The 18,065-nt window shown below is 70.9% G+C and overlaps 3 protein-coding genes across 3 annotated transcripts; 2 read left to right on the top strand and 1 right to left on the bottom strand.

Annotated features, from left to right (window-relative positions):
- Positions 1 to 558: 558 nt before the first annotated feature.
- On the top strand, positions 559 to 3,649 carry CCKBR (cholecystokinin B receptor; the record flags this gene model as incomplete). Its single annotated transcript, XM_083855006.1, has 5 exons — positions 559 to 709; positions 1,579 to 1,830; positions 2,375 to 2,630; positions 2,701 to 2,828; positions 3,135 to 3,649. 5 exons carry the CDS (start codon positions 559 to 561, stop codon positions 3,647 to 3,649), a joined length of 1,302 nt encoding a protein of 433 aa, XP_083711132.1.
- A 1,098-nt stretch (positions 3,650 to 4,747) lies between these two features.
- On the top strand, positions 4,748 to 9,695 carry SMPD1 (sphingomyelin phosphodiesterase 1). The gene is made up of 6 exons (XM_083855125.1): positions 4,748 to 5,001; positions 6,408 to 7,183; positions 7,719 to 7,890; positions 7,970 to 8,046; positions 8,476 to 8,621; positions 8,697 to 9,695. Exons 1-6 carry the CDS (start codon positions 4,759 to 4,761, stop codon positions 9,110 to 9,112), a joined length of 1,830 nt encoding a protein of 609 aa, XP_083711251.1. The 5' UTR covers positions 4,748 to 4,758; the 3' UTR covers positions 9,113 to 9,695.
- A 57-nt stretch (positions 9,696 to 9,752) lies between these two features.
- Positions 9,753 to 17,214, bottom strand: APBB1 (amyloid beta precursor protein binding family B member 1). Its single transcript, XM_083855124.1, has 14 exons — positions 17,186 to 17,214; positions 15,949 to 16,555; positions 15,275 to 15,453; positions 14,932 to 14,988; positions 14,747 to 14,856; positions 14,338 to 14,374; positions 13,744 to 13,881; positions 13,509 to 13,633; positions 12,548 to 12,662; positions 11,821 to 11,905; positions 11,219 to 11,302; positions 10,981 to 11,102; positions 10,207 to 10,383; positions 9,753 to 10,139 (listed from the first exon to the last, which is right to left on the bottom strand). The coding sequence occupies exons 2-14, from the start codon at positions 16,451 to 16,453 to the stop codon at positions 9,972 to 9,974; spliced, it is 1,902 nt and encodes a 633-aa protein (XP_083711250.1). The 5' UTR covers positions 16,454 to 16,555; positions 17,186 to 17,214; the 3' UTR covers positions 9,753 to 9,971.
- Between the last annotated feature and the right edge of the window lie 851 nt (positions 17,215 to 18,065).

Genomic DNA, 18,065 nt, shown 5'->3' with positions numbered 1-18,065 from the left:
GGGGAGGGAGCCGGGGTGGGCAAGGGTCAGTGTCGTGGGGTTTGGGAGCCGTGAGCAGCTCGGGACCCCGAGCAGGGCCGCGGTGACAGACCCCGCGGTGGTGACAGACCCCGCGGTGGTGGCAGACCCCGCGGTGGTGGCAGCCGCTGTCGCCCCAAGAGCGCTCCCGGCGAGCCCCCCGAGCCCCCCGGCCCGCCCGGGACCCCCGGCCCGCCCGGTGCTCCCCCAGCCCCGCTCCCGCCGCTCTCCTGGCCCCGCCCGCCCCCCCCACCCCGGCTCCCCCTGTTCCCGCCTCCCCCGCGCCCCCCGGCGCCCCCCGGGCTCCCCCCGCCCCCGGCCCGCCCCGCGCCGGGCGCCGCCCCCGCTTATCCAGCGGCGGCTCCGAGCGGAGCGGAGCCTCGTCCCCGCCGGCGCCTCCCGGAGCCTCCCGGTGCCTCCCGGTGTCTGATCCCTCCCGGTGTCTGATCCCTCCCGGTGCCTGATCCCTCCCGGTGTCTCTCGGTCCCTCCCGGAGCCTCCTGCCGGAGGAGGGGCGGGGGCAGGCGGGGGGTCCCCGCCATGGACCCCCGGCCCCTCAACGAGTCGCTGCAGGAGCTGCTCTGCCGCTCCGGGAACGGCACCGGGAGCGGACCCGGCACCGGCAACGGGACCAACGGCTCCATCTGCGACCTCCTCCGCAGGGGCCTCCGCGGGCCCCCCGCGCCCAGAGGTGAGAGCGGGGCGGGGGGAGGAGCGGGAGGGAGCCGGGAAGGGGCTCCCCGGTGGTGCCCGGCCCTGCGCCCCCCGCTCGTCCCGCCCGCCGTGTGCCCCGCGCTCCGGTTCCCCGGTCCCTGAGCGGTGCCGCCGCCGTTCATCCCCCCCTCATCCCCCATCCCCATCCCCGGCCGGGCTCGGTGCCCGCGGCGCTCCCGGTGCCGTTCCCGGCGCTCCCGGTGCCGCTCCCGGTGCCGTTCCCGGCGCTCCCGGTGCCGCTCCCGGTGCCGTTCCCGGCGCTCCCGGTGCCGCTCCCGGCGCTGCCCGCCCGGGGGAACACGCCGGGCTGTGCCGGTGGCAGCGGGAGCGCGGAGGGGACACGGACACCGCCCGCCCCGCGCCCCTGCCCCGCTGCCGGGACCTGCAACTGCCCCTGGACTGGGGCGCCCCCGTCCCCCCCCACACCGGAGCCAGGACCCCGAACCCCATCCCAGCCCGCGGCGGGCCCCGCTCCGGCTCTCACTGCGCTCCCGGGCTGCGTGTCCCGGTCCCGGCGCCGCCGGGGGAGCCGCGGCTCGGCACCGAGGGGGCACCCACCCGGAGAAGGGTCCCCCGGCCCCACAGGACTGAGCCGAGGGGCGCGGGGCTCGCCCCAAATCCCGGCGGATTTGGGAACGATGCACTGATTTAACGGGTCCCCACCGGGCAGGGGCCGGTAACGCTGGAGCCCCGGAGTCCCCGTGCCCGGGCCTGTCTGGGGTGCCCTTGGGGGTCTGGGGGGGCACCGTGGGGTGCCACGGGAGTGTCACCATGGGAGTGCTGTCAGAGGGTCCCTAGGGCGCCCCTGGGTGCTGTGGGGTGCACTGGGGTCCCCGCTGCCCGCAGAGCTGGACGTGGCGGTGCGTGTGGTGCTCTACGTGCTGATCTTCGTGCTCAGCGTCGGGGGCAACGCGCTGGTGGTGGCTGTGCTGGCGCTGAACCGGCGGCTGCGCACCGTCACCAACTGCTTCCTGCTGTCCCTGGCGCTGAGTGACCTGCTCCTGGCGCTGTGCTGCATGCCCTTCACCCTGCTGCCCGGCCTCATGGGCGCCTTCATCTTCGGCGACGTCGTCTGCAAGCTCGTCGCCTACCTCATGGGTAGGGTGGGGTCAGCAGGGGCCTGTCCACACCTCATGGGTGGGGTGGGGTCAGCAGGGGCCTGTCCACACCTCATGGGTGGGGTGGGGTCAGCAGGGGCTTGTCCCCACATCATGGGGAGGGTAAGGGACAGAGGGGGCCTGTCCTCACTTCATGGGTAAAGGGACAGAGGGGCCTGTCCCCACCTCATGGGTAGGGTGGGGGACAGCAGGGGGGGCCCGTCCCTACCTTGTTAGTACATGGGGGCACATGGAGGGGGCTCGTCCCTGTGCCCTGTGGATATGTGGGGGGCTTATCCCTACTCCATGGGTATATGGTATATATATACCCACTACTTTGTATATACCATGTATATATGGTATGTATATATATACCCCTACCTCATGGGTATATGGTAGATATATACCCCCTACTCCATGGGTATATGGTATATGTATATATACCCCTACCCCATGGGTACATGGACCACACCAGGGGGCTGCAGGAGGACGTGGGGCCTGTGCAGTGCCAGGCCCTGCCCGCTGACCCCCCGTGGTACCCGCAGGGGTCTCGGTGGCCGTGTCCACCTTCAGCCTGGTGGCCATCGCCATCGAGCGCTACAGTGCCATCTGCAACCCGCTGCAGTCGCGGGCCTGGCAGACGCGGTCCCACGCCTGCCGCGTCATCGCGGGCACCTGGGCGCTGGCGGCGCTGCTGATGCTGCCCTACGCCGTGTACAGCACCACGCGCCCCGCCGCGCCGCGCCCGCCCCCCGCGCAGTGCACGCACCACTGGCCCAGCGAGCGCGTCCGGCAGGGCTGGTGAGTCCCGGGCAGGGAGGGGTCCCGCGGGGCCGGGGGGACGCCGAGTGACGGGGGCCGCCTGTCCCAGGTACGTCCTGCTGCTCCTCGTCCTCTTCTTCATCCCAGGCGTGGTGATGACGGTGGCGTACGGGCTCATCTCCCGCGAGCTCTACCGCGGCATCCGCTTCGAGCTGGACGTCAAGAGGGAGGTGGCAGGTGAGGCGATGGGGCGGGGGCGAAGCTTGGCGTGGCTCCTGTGTGGGCAGAGTGCTCACCCCAAGAGGAGAGGCAGGGCTGAGCCCCCACTCCTGCCCCCCACAGTGGGGTGTTCCTCAGGACACCCCGCTTTCCTGGGGTCCTCCTCGTAGCCTTGGGGTGCAGCGTGTCCCCATGGTGCCACGGCAATTTCCATGTCCCCTACACCCCATCCCATCCTCCTGGAGGATGCTCCCGTGGTATTGGAGTTCAGTGTGTCCCTACAAGGCCGTGACCATGACCATGACCTCACTCCTCACTCCACAGCCCCGCGTGGCGTTGGGGGGGACCCGGCTCCGGCCTGCGATGAGGGTGACGGGTGTTACCTGCAGCTGTCCCGCCCGGGCGCGGCGCTGGAGCTGCGGGCGCTGGGGGCGGCTCAGCAGGACCGGGCGCGCATCAACAGCTCGGGGGCGCAGCTGGCGGCCAAGCGCCGCGTGATCCGCATGCTGGTGGTCATCGTGGCCATGTTCTTCCTCTGCTGGCTGCCCATCTTCGCCGCCAACACCTGGCGTGCCTTCTCCCCGCGGGCGGCCCAGCGGGCGCTCTCGGGGACCCCCATCGCCTTCATCCACCTGCTGTCCTACACCTCGGCCTGCGCCAACCCGCTCATCTACTGCTTCATGAACCGCCGCTTCCGCAAGGCCTTCGGGGCCACCTGCGCGGGCTGGGGCTGCCGCCGCTCCTGCCCCCGCCGCCCGCCCGAGGACGAGCCCCCCATGGCCAGTGCCTCGCTCTCCAAGTTCAGCTACACCACCGTCAGCAGCCTGGGCCCCCCCTGACCGGCACCCCCCCGAGCCCCCCAGCACTGGTGCCTGGGGCCCCCCTGAGCCGGAACCCCCCCGAGCCCCCCAACACTGGTGCCTGGGGCCCCCCTGAGCCTGCAGCCCTGAGCTGGAACCCCCCCGAGCCCCCCAACACTGGTGCCTGGGGCCCGCGTGAGCCGGACCCCCATGAGCCCCCCATGGCCAGCACCCTTCTCTCCAAGTTGAGCTACACCATCCTCAGCAGCCTGGGACCCCTGAGCTAGACCCCCTTGGCCCCCCAACACCAGTGCCTGGGCCACCCCCGAGCTGGATCCCCCGAGCATGACCCCCTGCCCTGCCCTGCCCTGCCCTGCCAGCGCCCCCCGTGCCCCTCTCCCGTGCCCCCACAGCCCCCCGCCCTCCCGGGACACCCTCACCCGCCATCCCCCGCTCAACCCCAGCGCCCCCCGAGCCCCGGCCGGGGGAGGACCCTCGGGGCTGGGCAGGTCGGAGGCTGAGGGGGGTCGAGGCGCCCCCAGCCCAGCCCAGCCCAGCCCGGGTTGTCCCCGCGCTGCTCCCCGGCTCCGGTCACAATAAACTGACCCTGTGCCCACTGCGCCGCTGCTCCCAGCGCTCCTGGCCCGCGGCGCGGAGGCTCCGGGCGGGGCTGGGGCCGGCACCGCGCGGCGCTCGGGGGGCTGCGGGCTGGGACCCTCTGCCGCGGGCACTGCTGAGCCGGGCGGCGGCGGTGGCCGGGGGATGGAGCCCCGGGCCCGGTACACGCAGTGCCGCCCCGGGGCGGTGGCCGAACGCGGGCAGGGGGGACCCCAACCCCAGGGGAGGGGGACCCCAGGGACCGCCGCCTCCCCAGGACTCCATCTCCCATCATGCCCCGCGCGCCCTACGCAAACCCGGCTCCTTCATTTGCATACGGCTCCCCGCCCCCGGCTGGCCACGCCCCCTCCCGCACATCCCCGCGGATATTGGTCACGCCCCCTCTCTTGACCACGCCCCCTCCATATTCGGCCATGTCAACAGCCCCGCCCCCGGTTTGCCCCGCCCCTTTACCCGCCTTGCCCCGCCCCCTCATCAATAAATGCGTGTCCCGGCCCCGCCCCCGCGCCGGCCCCGCCCCTCCCGCGGCCATGGCGGCCGGGGTTCGGGTCCCGCCGGGGCGGATGTCGGGGCCGCGGTGCCCGGGGCTGGCCCTGGCCCTGGCCGCGCTGTCCCTGCTGTCACTGCTGTCCCTGCTGTCCCTGCCCGTCGCGGCGGGGTCCCCGCCAGGCCCCGAGGAGCAGCTGGCGGCGGCGGCGCCGCGCTGGGGCTGGCGGAACGTGTCGTGCCCGGCCTGCCGGGTGCTCTTCGGGGCGCTGGACCTGGCCCTGCAGGTGGGGACCGGGGACCGGGGACAGCCGGGACACCGCGGGGACACCGGGACGGCGGGGGAGGCACGGGGAGGGGGGGGACACCGGGACGGGGAGAGTGGGGGGCGACAGGGGCGGGACGGGGACGGGACAGGGGCAGGACAGGACGGGGACAGGGACAGGACGGGGACAGGACGGGGACAGGGACAGGACGGGGACAGGACGGGGACAGGGACAGGACGGGGACAGGGACAGGACAGGACAGGACAGGACAGGGACAGGGACAGGACAGGACAGGACAGGGACAGGACGGGGACAGGACAGGGACAGGACAGGACGGGGACAGGACAGGGACAGGACGGGGACAGGGACAGGACAGGGGGAACAGGGACAGGACGGGGACAGGGACAGGAACAGGACGGGGACAGGGACAGGACAGGACAGGACAGGGGGGACAGGACAGGACAGGGACAGGACAGGATAGGGACAGGACAGGGACAGGGACAGGACGGGGACAGGACAGGGACAGGGACAGGACGGGGACAGGGACGGGACAGGGACAGGACAGGACAGGCCGGGCCAGTCCCTCGTGACGGGCCGGGGCAGGTCGGGGCTTGTGACAGGCACGGGACCGGGCTGGGAATGGGGACAGGGCCGGGCGGGGACGGGTAAATGACGGGCCGGGACGGCTGGAAGAGGAACGGGCCGGGCGGGGCCAGGCCTGGGGGAACGGGCCGGGCCAGGAACGGGAACGGGGACACGGGCCGGCTGCGGGAGGGCCCTGAACCCGCCCCAGAGGACGGGAAGGGAAGGGAGGGAGAAGTGAAACAGAGGGGAACTGGGGGACCGTGTGGATCCTTTCTGGCCTCGGGATATCCAGCTGGGTGGGCCGGGGTGAGTGGCGGGTGTGGGACAGTGACAGCAGCCAGGGGTCCATCCCGGGGGGTCCTGTGCCCATCCCGGGGGTGCCGTGCCCATCCCGGGGGGTCCCGTGCCCATCCCGGGGGTGCCGTGCCCATCCCGGGGGGTCCCGTGCCCATCACAGGGGTGCCCTGTCCATCTTGGGGGGTCCTGTGCCCATCACAGGGGTCCATCCGGGGGGTGCCGTGCCCATCCCGTGCCCATCCCGGGGATCCCGTGCCCATCCCGGGGATCCCGTGCCCATCCCGGGGGGTCCCGTGCCCATCCCATGCCCATCCCGGGGGTGCCGTGCCCATCCCGGGGGTCCCGTGCCCATCCCGGGGGGTCCCGTGCCCATCCCGGGGGTCCCGTGCCCATCCCGGGGATCCCGTGCCCATCCCGGGGGTGCCGTCGGGCACAGGCCACTGAGGGCAGCCGAGTTCAGCGTGCAGGGCTGTCCTGGGGAGCTGATGGGTGGGGGGTCCCAGAGGTGTGGGGTGCCGGGGCCATCCCCAGTGTCTCCCCCGCAGCTGGAGCCGAACGTGGCCCGCGTGGGGCGCGTGGCGTCGCGGCTGTGCCAGGAGCTGCGGCTGGCGCGGCCGCCCGTGTGCCGCCAGGCCGTGCAGCTCTTCCAGGGGGACGTGGTGACCGCCTGGGCTCGCTCCGTGCTGCGACCCCCCGAGGCCTGCGGGCTCCTGCTGGGCCCCGGCTGCGGCCACTGGGACATCCTGGGCGCCTGGAACCTGTCCCTGCCCGCCGCCCCCAAGCCGCCGGTGAGGCCCCCCACGCCACCACCGCCCGGAGCGCCCACCGCCCGCGTCCTGTTCCTCACGGACCTGCACTGGGACCGTCAGTACGTGCCGGGCAGCGCTGCCGCCTGCCCCGACCCGCTGTGCTGCCGCGGGGCCCTCCGCGAGGGGCCGGGGGCCGCGGGGTTCTGGGGCAGCTACAGCAAGTGCGACCTCCCCCTGCACACCATCGACGCGCTGCTGGCCCAGCTCCCCAACGGCACCAACGGCAGCGGCGGCTTCGCGGCAGCCTACTGGACCGGGGACATCCCCGCGCACAACGTGTGGCAGCAGAGCCGCGGGGACCAGCTGCGCGCCCTGCGCACGGTGACGGCCCTGCTGCGCGCTCGCCTCGGGGGGCTGCGCGTCTTCCCGGCCGTGGGCAACCACGAGGCCACCCCGGTGAACGCCTTCCCGCCACCCTATGTGCGCGGGAACCGGTCAGCAGCATGGCTGTACGACGCCATGGCCGAGGCCTGGCAGGACTGGCTGCCTCCATCCGCCCTGCAGACCCTGCGGTGGGCACGGGGCAGAGGGTGGAGGGTCCAGGGATGGACGGGGAGTTTGTGGATTGCAGGGGTGGGAGGGCACAGGGGTGGGGGGGTTCTAGGCTGCTGGGGGTCTGTGAAATTTGGGGTACCAGGGATGAGAGGACACAGGGCTGGGGGGCTCCAGACTGGGGGGCTCTGGGCTGTCAGGTGTTCTGGGGTAGGGCAGCTGCAGTAGCACAGACTGGGGGCTCTGGGCTACTGGGGGCTCAGGACTAGCAGGACACAGAGGGATCTCCATACTGGAGGGGCAGTGGGGGTACCAGGCTGGCTGGGGCTGGGTGCAGATGTCTCAGCTTCATGGGGGGAGAGGTGCAAGGAGGGGGGTTGTGGCTGGTTGGGGTACAGAGAGGGCTGTGGGATAATGGGGGCTCCAGGCTGGGGGCTGTAGGTGAGTGGGCAGTGGGTGGCAGAGAGCTGGGGGTCCATGGGATGGGTGCAGGGTCTGTGGATCAGGGAACTGACTCCCCTTTTCCACAAGCACTGACTCCCGTTTTCCACACAGGGTTGGCGGGTTCTACACGGCACAGGTCTGGCCTGGGCTGCGCCTCGTCTCCCTCAACATGAACTTCTGCTCCCAGGCCAACTTCTGGCTCCTCATCAACGCCACTGACCCTGCAGGGCAGCTCCAGTGGCTCATGGGGGTCCTGGCAGATGCTGAGCGTGATGGGGAGAAGGTGTGGGGGGGTTCTGGGGGGTCATGGGGGGTCTCGGTGGGCCCTGGGCAAACCCCCAGCCTTGACTCCCTGCCCACAGGTGCACATCATCGGGCACATCCCCCCAGCCCACTGTCTGCGCAGCTGGAGCTGGAACTACTATCGCATCGTCAACAGGTCAGTGCCTGAGCCCTGCCTGAGCCCTACACCAGGTGCCAGACCCCTGACCGTGTGCCCCACCCCACATGCCAGACCCCCATTCTGTGCCCTGGCCTTCAACCGCGTGTGCTGGACCCCTGCCCTGCACACCAGACCCCTGTCCATGTGCCCTCGACCCCCCCTGCCAGACCCCACAAACCAGAGCCTGGCTGCACACCCTAAACTCCCATCCCACACGTGGTCCCCCTGCCCCACACAATAGGCCCCTGCCCTATAGGCTGGACCCCTATAGCAGACCTCCACCCCACACCCTGGACTCACACCACATGTGCCAGACCCCCACCCCATGTATCCTGAGTCCCCACCCCACATACCAGACCCCAGGGCCAGGCTCAGGGTGGGGGTCTGGGGGCAGGGATGCCCCCCCTACTCACCCGACCACGGCAGGTTCGAGGGCACCATCGCAGCCCAGTTCTTCGGGCACACGCACGTGGACGAGTTCGAGTTGTTCTACGATGAGGAGACGCTGTCCCGTCCCGTCTCCATTGCCTTCATCGCACCAAGTGTCACCACCTACATCAACCTCAATCCTGGTGCGCCCCAAACCCCAAACCCCTGCCGTGTGTCCCCCCAGTCCCCCCCGGTACTGACCGTCCCTCCCGCCGCAGGGTACCGCGTGTACGAGGTGGCCGGTTCCTACCCTGGGAGCTCCCACGCGGTCCTGGACCACGAGACCTTCATCCTAAACCTGACAGAGGCCAACGTGGCGCCCCCGGGCACGGCCCCGCGCTGGCAGCGCCTCTACAGCGCCCGCCAGGCCTACGGGCTGCCCTCGGCCTTCCCGGCCGACTGGGACCGGCTGGTGCGGCGCATGCAGGACGACGAGCAGCTCTTCCAGCTGTTCTGGTTCCACTTGCACAAGGGACACCCGCCCCGCGAGCCCTGCGGTGGCCCCTGCAAGGCCGCCCTGCTCTGCGCCCTGCGCTCCGGCCGCGCCAGTGACCCCGCGCTCTGCCGGCCCCTGCGCCCCGCACTGCCCTTCCCACGCATCCAGGAGCTCTGGCTCCAGCGCCGGCTCTGCTGAGCCCAGGGCCGGCAGGGGCGGGGACCCGGTCACACCAGGAGCAGGGTCACCGCGTGGTGTCACTGGAGGCCGCGCAGGGACAGGGCCACGCAGGGAGCAGGATTGCAGTCTGCACAAGATCACTCCAGGAGCAGGGCTGGGAGCGGGAGCGGCACAAGGTCACTGGGAGTGAGGTTGGGATTGGCACATGGCCCCCGTGTCCAACCAGTTACACAATAAAGGCACAATGGACACCACCACCCCTCCTTCGCCTCTCCACCAGGCCTGGAACTGGGGTCAGGATCAGGACACGGTCCTCATGCTCCCATCACCCTCCAGTACAGGTGTGATGGACCCCACTGTCCTTCACCCTCCTCACTGCAATTCTCAGCCACAACTTGGGGAGACCCAAATCAGGGATGCTGGGACCCCACGACCTTGTCCTCCCTGTCCTAATTCCCACCCGCTGGGATCACAATTGGGATCTGTACTCCCATCATCCCTATAGTAAGGTGTGGATGGACTACACTGCCCTTCTTCACCTGCAACATCCTAGAAAGACCCAAACCCGACACAACGCTCTCATCCCTCTTCCTCCTCCTCTTGCTGCTCCTCACTGTGTGAGGCCAAATGCAGAGCCAAGCCGGGCTGGTGGAATGGGTTTATTAATTAATGATTTAGTACAACACAGACCCTCGTTACGCCACATGCACTGGGGACCTTGGGGGGGGGGGGGTGTGACCCACCACGGGGGCAGTGGTGGGGGCAGGACCCCCGACCCAACACCCTGGGTAACTCTGTGCCCCGGAGCGTTGGGCCGGGGGTCCTGCCCCCCTGCGCTGCCTTGCCCAGCTGCGTGCCCCCCGTGCCCTCGCCCCGCTCAGGGGGTCTGCGCCCCTCCCCGCCGCGGTTTGAGGGTCCCCAGGAGGGTCTGCACCCCCCGGCGCACGGAGGAGCCCACCCGCCGCGCCACCGAGTCGGCCGGGGGGGCGGGCAGGCAGGAGCTGGAGGCCTGGGGCCGCGCATCCAGGCACTTCTGGTAGCGGAGCTGCGGGGAGCGAGGGGGGTCAGCGGGGCCAGGGGGAGTCTGGGGGGGACCGAGGGGTCACACTCACCACGCAGGCGGCCTGCAGCGCCTCGCTGAGCCCCGCAGCGTTGGGCTCACACCACACCATGTGGCAGCGGAAGGTGCCGGGAGCGCTGGCCATGATGAAGGCGAAGGCGCGCACGTCGCGCCCCACGCCCATGAAGGACAGGAACCGCACGCGGCACTCGCACAGCACCGCCTCCGTCTGCGGGGCACGGGGGGTCACTGGGGCACCCCAGAGCGGGCAGGGGGCACCGGGTCACCCATGGCATGGAGAGGGCTTAACGCACAGGGGAGGGGTCGCCAGGGCACCACAGGAGGAGAAGCAGAGGACACTGGAGCAGCCGGGGGAAGGGGTCACCAGGGTACCCATGTCATGGGGAGAGGGGCACCCCCAGGATGGGGACAGGGGCAGGAGAGCACATGGGGAGTCACTAAGACACCCACCAGGAAGGGTGGGGGGTCACTCATCCCCTGGGGCTGGGAGGGTTCAGCACAGCCCCCCAGGGTGGGAGGGGGTCCCCCAGGGCCCCACGGGATGTGGTGGGATGAGGACACGATGGAAGGAGCCATTGTGGCTCTCTGGTACAAGGATGTGTCTCCACAGCCCCTCTGGCATGTGACAGGGTCACTTAGACCCCAGAACAGGAAGGGGTCACCAGTGAGGATGGGGGTCACCACAGTCCCCCTAGGCCAGGGGGGTGGTCCCAGGTGGGGATGCACCTGGTGGTGGGTGATGGTGAGGGTGGGGGTCCCAGGGAAGGGGGGTCCCAGGGCAGGGGGGTCCCAGGAGGGCACCCACCTGGCGGTGAGCAATGGTGAGGGTGGCGGGGGCCACACTGACCACCACGGGGGTGGGTGTAGGGGGCTCCCCTGAGCCGGGGGCCAGCGCCGCCTCCAGTGCCGCGTTGATCACATCCATGCCTGGGGGGCACAGGGAGGGTCAGGGCAACCCTGGGGGTGCCTTTGCCCCAGGGCTCCCCCACATGGGCTGGAGGCCCCCAAGACACTCCCCCAGTCCCCTCAAGTCCCCCACTCACCCACTGGCTTGGCAACGGGGACACAGCCCAGGTAACACACGGGGAAGCGCTGAACCACCTCACTCTTGGGGGCTGGGAACTCCACTGTGGGGGAGGCACTGTCAGACAGCCCCCAGAGCCCCCAAAACACCCCAGAGCTCTCCAAAACACCCCAGAGCCCCTTCCCACCTTCAGTGCTCACCCAGCACTCAACCCCCCACCCAAGCCCTCTTGGATGCTGGTCACTCCAGAGTGGGGGGGACATGGCAGACCTCCCCAGAGCCCTTCAAGACCCCCCAGAGCATCCCAACACTGCCCCAGAAAACCCACACTCCCAACTGCACTGCCTTGCTCCTGGAGGCTGGGAGCCCTACTGTGGTGGGGGACTCCATCAGACACCCCCCAAACCTCCCTAAAAGCCACTCTCTCTTCCAACTGCCCTACCCCAGCAAATACAACCCCCCAGACACACAAGCCCCCTCCCCTGTAGTCACCCTATCCCCTCACAGGACTCCCCCAGCAGTCCTCCAGTCCTTCCTGGTCACTCCCAGACTCTCCAGTCCCCTCCAGGTACCCCCCAGAGCCACCCCAGTTCTCTCCCAGGTACCCCCGTAGCCCCCTACCCTGCAGGGGAGGCTCCCCCAGCCGGGGGGGGTCTGTCCCCAGGCCGTTGCCTGCTGCCCGGGCACTTCGCCGCTCCGCCGTCAGCTGGGGGACAGGGGGACAGGCCCTCCCAGACGTCACACCACAGTGACCTCCAGGGACCCCCGTGGTGACCCACAATCCCCCAGACATCACACAAGGGGCACCCCCAGCCCTCCTGGCTGTCACACGATGGACACCCCTGGGGATCCCTGTGCCCTGCAGCAGGTCTGTGGGGACCCTGGGGTGGGGAGGGGCTCACCCAGAACAGGCCTGGGGGCTGGCTGGAGGGGCTTGGAGGTCTCACCTGTGTGCAGATGTGGTGCAGGCTAAGGCAAGTCCTGGCGGGTTTCTGGGGGTCTCACCTGGGCACAGATGTGGTGCAGACCACGGAAAGGGAATTTGGGGTGGGTTACCTGGGCCTGGGGGGTCTTGGGGGTGTCTCACCTGAACCCAGACCTGGTGCAGGCCAGGTGGGGGGCTCTTAGGAGCTTTTTGCGGGTCTCATCTAGGCAGAGACGCACCTCAGGCCATGGTGGCAGTTTGGGGGGACACAGAACCAACCACAGAGTTTCTGGACACAGAACCAATACCAGCCAGAGCAGGGGCTCCCAGGGAAGTTTTAGGGGTGGTCTCACTTGGGCACAGAGGTGGTGCAGGCCACGGGGGTGGTTTGAGGGGCTCCTGGGGGGCTCTGGGGGGTCTCACCTGCGCACAGACCCGGTGCAGCCCCGCGGCGATGGCGCTGGCCGGGCCCTCGCAGCGGAACACGTGGCACTTGAGCACCTGCGTCAAGGGGTCCCGGGCCACGTAGGCAAAGTCCCTTGGGGGGAGGAGGGGGGTACCTTCAGACCACCCCAGGCCCCTCCCCACCCAGCCCCAGCCGGGACTGGGGGCACTGGGGGTCTGGGGGCAGGTTGGGGCCATACCTCTCCCTGTGTCCCAGGCAGCACAGTGGAACAGAGAGGGGTTAGGGGGTGCCAGGAAGGGCGTGGATCCCCCTCCTCCCCATCCCACACCCCCCTAGGGGCAGGTCTGATCCTGCTCCACACCCTTCTCTGCTGGGGAGGCTCAATGTTTCGAGCCATGGCCCCCACCTGCCCAACCCATGGGACCACATCTGCATGTCCTGTGTACCTGTGACGCCCACAGCCCCACACCTCACCCGTGTGGGGATCCCAGCCCCACGGCCCCCTCCACACCCAGATGCCCCCATCCCTAACCCCACATCCATGGAATTCCAGAGCACTACCCCACACTGTGTGGGACCTTCAAGCCCCATGAGGGTACCACACACCCAGATCCCCCCCATCCCTGCACCTCAACTACACAGGATCCCCAGCCCCCTATGTCCTGAGACCCCTGCAGACACCAAAACCCCATGGCCCCCACACTGGACCCCAGTGCCACCAGACCTCGAGCTCCACACACGTGGACACCCCTGTGCCCCCCAGCCCCACAGGTGTCCCCCAGCCCCACAGATGCCCCCCAGCCCCACAGATGCCCCCCAGCCCCACAGGTGCCCCCCAGCCCCACAGTGTCCCCCAGCCCCACAGGTCCCACCCAGCCCCACAGTGCCCCCCAACCCCGCAGTGCCCCCCCAGCCCCATAGGTGCCCCCCAGCCCCACAGGTACTCCCCAGGTGCCCCCAGCCCCCCAGTGCCCCCACCTGCTGCCGTGCCGCCCCACGCCCCAGACGCGGATGCCGCCCACGGGCTGCGCGTGCAGCAGCGCCCGGTCCTGGGGGTCCACCAGCTTCAGGGTGCGCTCCTCCAGCAGCAGCAGCGCCCGCGCCTGGGGCACAGCAGGGTCAGGGGGATGCTCCGCTCCCCCAGACACCAGGGGGGCGGTGGAGAGGGTGTGGGATGGATGTGGGGGGCACACGGGGGTCTGAGGTCACTCACCTCCCCACAGGTGCCGGGAGGGCCGTCCCGAGGCCCCGAGAGCTGCCGGATGCAGGCGCTGACGGCGCTGCTGCTGCGGCCGGGGCCCAGCTCCTCCTCCCGCAGCTGCACCCAGCCCAGGGACCGCACCAGGAGCCCCTGGGGAAAGGGGGGAATGGGGGTCAGTGGGGGACGTGTGGGGCTGGGTGTGTGGGGCAGGGGCTGTGGAGTGAGGGTATGTGGGGCAAGGATTGTGTGGGGTGGGGGGCAGTGGAGAAGGGAGTGAAAGGGGCAGGAAAGGCATGGAGCATGAGGCAGGGTGGTGTGGGGCAGAGATGGTGAGGGGCAAGGGGGCAGGGGGCTGGTGCAGGGCAGCCCCAGCTCCCCAGCAGTCACCCGACCCCTCACCACCCCAATCTGTACAGCCCCGGGCCCTCGGGACAGGGCAGACCCCACAGAGGGGCGTGGCAGAGGCCCCTCCCATGCAGGTGATGCAGGTGACAGGGCTAGGGCATCCCTGGGCTGGGTGCCTCAGCCCCCCAGCAGTGGACCAGACCCCACGGGAGTGGGGAAGGGGCTCTGTGGGCTGGGAGGGTCAGGAGAGACCGGCCCTACCTTGGAGTCCAGCGCATCCTCCTCGCCCAGGGCCATGCTGCAGGGGGAAGGCTTGGGGGGTCAGTGACTGCACCCTGGGGCCTCCCCATCCCCTGCCCCTGAGAGCCCTTCTGGGATCCCCCCATCCCACACCTGGGTCATTGCACCCAAAGTACCTTGGACTTTCCCCCCCAACACCCTGCCTTGAGATCCTGGGACTCCCCTAAATCCAACTCCCATCCCGAGACCCCATTTCCCTGCCCCACACCTGGGTCCCTGCCCCCCTCAGCTCCCACTGCACACCAGACACCCTCTCTCCATTCTGCAGCTCGTTACCCAGGGTCCCACATCCCAACGGGACCCAGGCACAGCCCCACCCATGCCCCACATTTCCCATGCATCTCCCCAGTCCCTGTGGCCCCCACCGTACCCCTCTCCTGGTGATCCTGGGCCTGGTGACAGCATCTCCAGGTCTGACACTCCTGGCTCCTCATCTTCCTCTTCCTCCTCCTCCTCTTCCTCCTCCTCAGCCGTGGGATCCTAGGGGCAAGGGGGCTCTGTGGGGCCAGGGGGGCACTGACCCCCAACCCTTCCCCATCCACTACCCCCTCTCACCTTCCACAAGTCCCCATTATTGAAGGTCTCGGCCGGGGCAAAGCTGGTCCAGGAGAGCTGCAGGGGGCTGGGTCAGGGTGCTCCATAGGGCAGCCCCACTGCAGCCCCCCAGTCACCCCACAAGTGCCCCATGGCTCCCCCCAGTCACCCCACAGCACACCATGGGAGCCCCATGGTAATCCCAAGGGCAACCCATTCCCACACCACTGGTGCCCTGCACCTGCTACAACCACCCCACCATTATCCCCCAGTCACCCCACACCCTACAGCCACCCCCTGTGACCCCACAGTGGCTGCACAGCCACCTCCCAGCCCAAGCCCAGCCCTCTCAGCCCCAACTCACGGTGGGCCCCTCTGTGGGGGTGCTGCCATCGGAGGGGGTCTCATGGGGCCCTCCGGGGGGCTCCCACTGCGTGGTTCCAGTGGGGACGTGCCAGTAGTAGGTGCCCGAGGTGTCCTGCACCCGCAGCCACCCGGGGGGCAGGTCCCCATGTGCTCCTGCACCGCACGGCCACAGCGACTCTGCGGGGCACGGGGGGTCACAGGGGGTCAGCCCCAGCCCCACACACAGCCCCACACAGCCCCACACAGCCCCCCGTGCCCAGGGACAGAGGGATGCCCCAGGAGGGATCCACAGGGACAAGGAGGCAAAGGGGGGTAGGGAACTAACGGGGGCTGGGGACACAGAACAGTGCCCAGGGGGACCAGGGGACAGGAGTGGCACCCAGGGGGGCTGGGGACACAGAACAGTGCCCAGGGGGACCAGAGGGACCAGGGGACAGGAATGGCACCAGGGGGGCTGGCAGTGCACCAGTGGGCAAACAGCCTGGACTAGGGGAGCTCATAGGAGCACAGGGGATGGCAGGAAGGAGCAGGTGGGGGCAGCCACTGGGGTCTGTGGGGCACTTGTGGGGCAGCCACAGATTGTCAGAAGCCCTATGGGGCAGCTGTGGGACAGTGAGACACCCTGGGGCTCCACAGGGCAGCCATAAGTCACTCCACGGGCCGGGTGCCCACCTGGCTCGTCGGGGGAGCTGCCCTGGCTCAGCGTGGCCCAGCTGGAGTCCTCGTCGCTGCCGGGCCCGGGCCCCCCGAAGAGGCGGCTGGCGCTGCGCCCCGGGGGCTCCCGCAGGCCCCGCTCCGTGCCCAGCGCCGGCGGGGACACCCCGGGCCCGTCCTCCTCCTCCTCCTCGTCCTCCTCCTCCTCTTCCTCCTCCTCCTCCTCCTCCTCGGAGGCGCCGATCAGCGGGGCCCGCGGGTGGCCGGCGGCGTTGCGGGCATTGCGGGCCTGCAGGCCGGGCGGGAGCGCCCCGGGGGAGCGGCCCGGGCCCGGGCCCGGCTCCAGCTCGTTGCGGTTCTGGTCCTGCCCGGCCTTGGCCCAGCCGGCCCCGGGCAGCTCCTCGGGCGGGCCCCCCCCCCCGGGGCCGGTGCGGGGCTCGGGGGGCGCCCCCAGCCCCAGGCTCAGCCCCGGGCACCGGTTGTCGTTGGCCAGGTCGCTGCGCTTGCTCAGGGCCCCCGACATGGCTGGAGGAGACGCGGGACCCCCGGCCCGGCCCGGCCCGGCGCTGGCGGTGGGAGGGGGGGGGGTCCTACAGCCCCCGAGGCGGCTCCGTGTCCATCGGGCCTGCGGGGAGCGGCGGCGAGCACCGGGACCCCCGAACGGGCTCCGCGGCCCCGGGTCCTCCCAAGGACTCGGCATCCCCTCGCAGCCCTCACGGTCCTGGGCGGCCTTTCCCGGTACCGGCATCCCCCTGGGCCCCGGGACCCCCCCCGGTACCGGCATCCCCCCCGCGCCTCCCCCGGGCCCCGGGACCCCCCCCGGTACCGGCATCCCCCCCGCGCCTCCCCTGGGCCCCGGGACCCCCCCCGGTACCGGCATCCCCCCCGCGCCTCCCCTGGGCCCCGGGACCCCCCCCCCGGCACCGGCATCCCCTGGGCCCGGCATCCCGCACTGTCCTGTCCTGTCCCCCCGCAGTCCCCTCAATGACCGCCACCCCGCGGGGTCACCCCGGCACTGCCCCGGCCCGGGGTCCCTCCGCATCCGCCCCGCGGCCCCGCCGGGGGGATCCCACGGGGACCCCGCACCCCCGAACCGCTCCCGCTGCCCCGGCCCGGGCCTGGGGGGTCTGCACGGGCCTGGCCCCCCATCCCTGTCCCTGTCCCTGTCCCTGTCCCTGTCCCTGTCCCTGTCCCTGCCCGCGGCGGGGGCCCGGCCGTGTCCCCCCGTTCCGTTCCCCCCCTGTGGTGCCGGTACCTGCGGCCGCGGCTCCGCTGCCGGGGGGTCGCGGGGGGAGGGTGGGGGGCTCGCGGCCGCGTCACTTCCGCTTCCGGCCGGCGGGGGGACAGCGCCGCCTCCGGCACCGGCAGCGCCGGGACCCTCCGGACCGGCACCGGGACCACCGGGACCTTCCCCAGCACCGCCGGGACCCTCCGGGGCCTCCCTGGGACCACCGGGACCTCCCCGGGACCGCCAGGACCCCTCCAGACCCTCCCCGGGACCCTCCAGACCCCCCCCCCCGGCATCACCGGAACCTTCCCCAGCACCACCGGGACCCTCCGGACCCTCCCCGGCAGCACCGGACACCGCCGAGACCCCCGGGACCGGAGCCCGGCCCTGGGCGGCGGCGGGAGCAGGGCTCGGCCCGGCCCTGGGCGGAATGGGGGGACCTTCCTCCCCCCGGTGACACTCCCGGGCCGGTCCCCCGGCAGTGCCTGTGCCCGCCCCGCTGTCCGGGCTGTCCGGGCAGGACCCGGTATCACGGAGCAGCCCAGCCCCGTTCACCCCCAGCGGCGTCCCCGAGGCACCAGCACCGCCGGGCTCTGCCCTGCTGGCCCGGCACCGGGACTCCCCGCGCTGCCGTGCCCCCGGAGCCCCCGGAGCCCCCGAACCCTCGGCTGCACCGGGGGGGTCTCGGGGCTCACAGCTCTTACCCCGGAGGGGCGGCACTGCCGGGGCCGGGGGTCGGGCGGTGGGGACACAGACAGCCCGTGTGGAGCGGTCTGAGCCTGCATAGCATCACAGTCATGTTTGATTAGACCTCCGAGGCTGAGTCCAGCCTGTGGCTGATCCCACCGTGTCCCCAGCCCAGAGCACTGAGTGACATCCAGTCGTTCCCTGGACATCTCCAGGGATG

The sequence above is a fragment of the Zosterops lateralis genome, assembly GCF_965231275.1.
Source record: "Zosterops lateralis genome assembly, chromosome: 2".
NCBI lineage: Eukaryota > Metazoa > Chordata > Aves > Passeriformes > Zosteropidae > Zosterops > Zosterops lateralis.
The sequence above is the reverse complement of the archived record's forward strand: the minus strand, read 5'-3'. Positions and strand labels throughout refer to the sequence as shown.

What these genes read in the sequence shown, in the direction of transcription:
- APBB1 (XM_083855124.1), bottom strand. Translation starts at nt 16,453, where the DNA reads ATGTCGGGGGCCCTGAGCAAGCGCAGCGACCTGGCCAACGACAACCGG. An exon ending in ATAATGGGGACTTGTGGAAG is followed by an intron (nt 14,857 to 14,931) that starts GTGAGAGGGGGT and finishes CCTTGCCCCTAG; the next exon opens with GATCCCACGGCTGAGGAGGA. An exon ending in CTCCCGGCACCTGTGGGGAG is followed by an intron (nt 13,634 to 13,743) that starts GTGAGTGACCTC and finishes GCTGTGCCCCAG; the next exon opens with GCGCGGGCGCTGCTGCTGCT.
- SMPD1 (XM_083855125.1), top strand. Translation starts at nt 4,759, where the DNA reads ATGGCGGCCGGGGTTCGGGTCCCGCCGGGGCGGATGTCGGGGCCGCGG. An exon ending in TACTATCGCATCGTCAACAG is followed by an intron (nt 8,047 to 8,475) that starts GTCAGTGCCTGA and finishes CGACCACGGCAG; the next exon opens with GTTCGAGGGCACCATCGCAG. An exon ending in CTACATCAACCTCAATCCTG is followed by an intron (nt 8,622 to 8,696) that starts GTGCGCCCCAAA and finishes CTCCCGCCGCAG; the next exon opens with GGTACCGCGTGTACGAGGTG.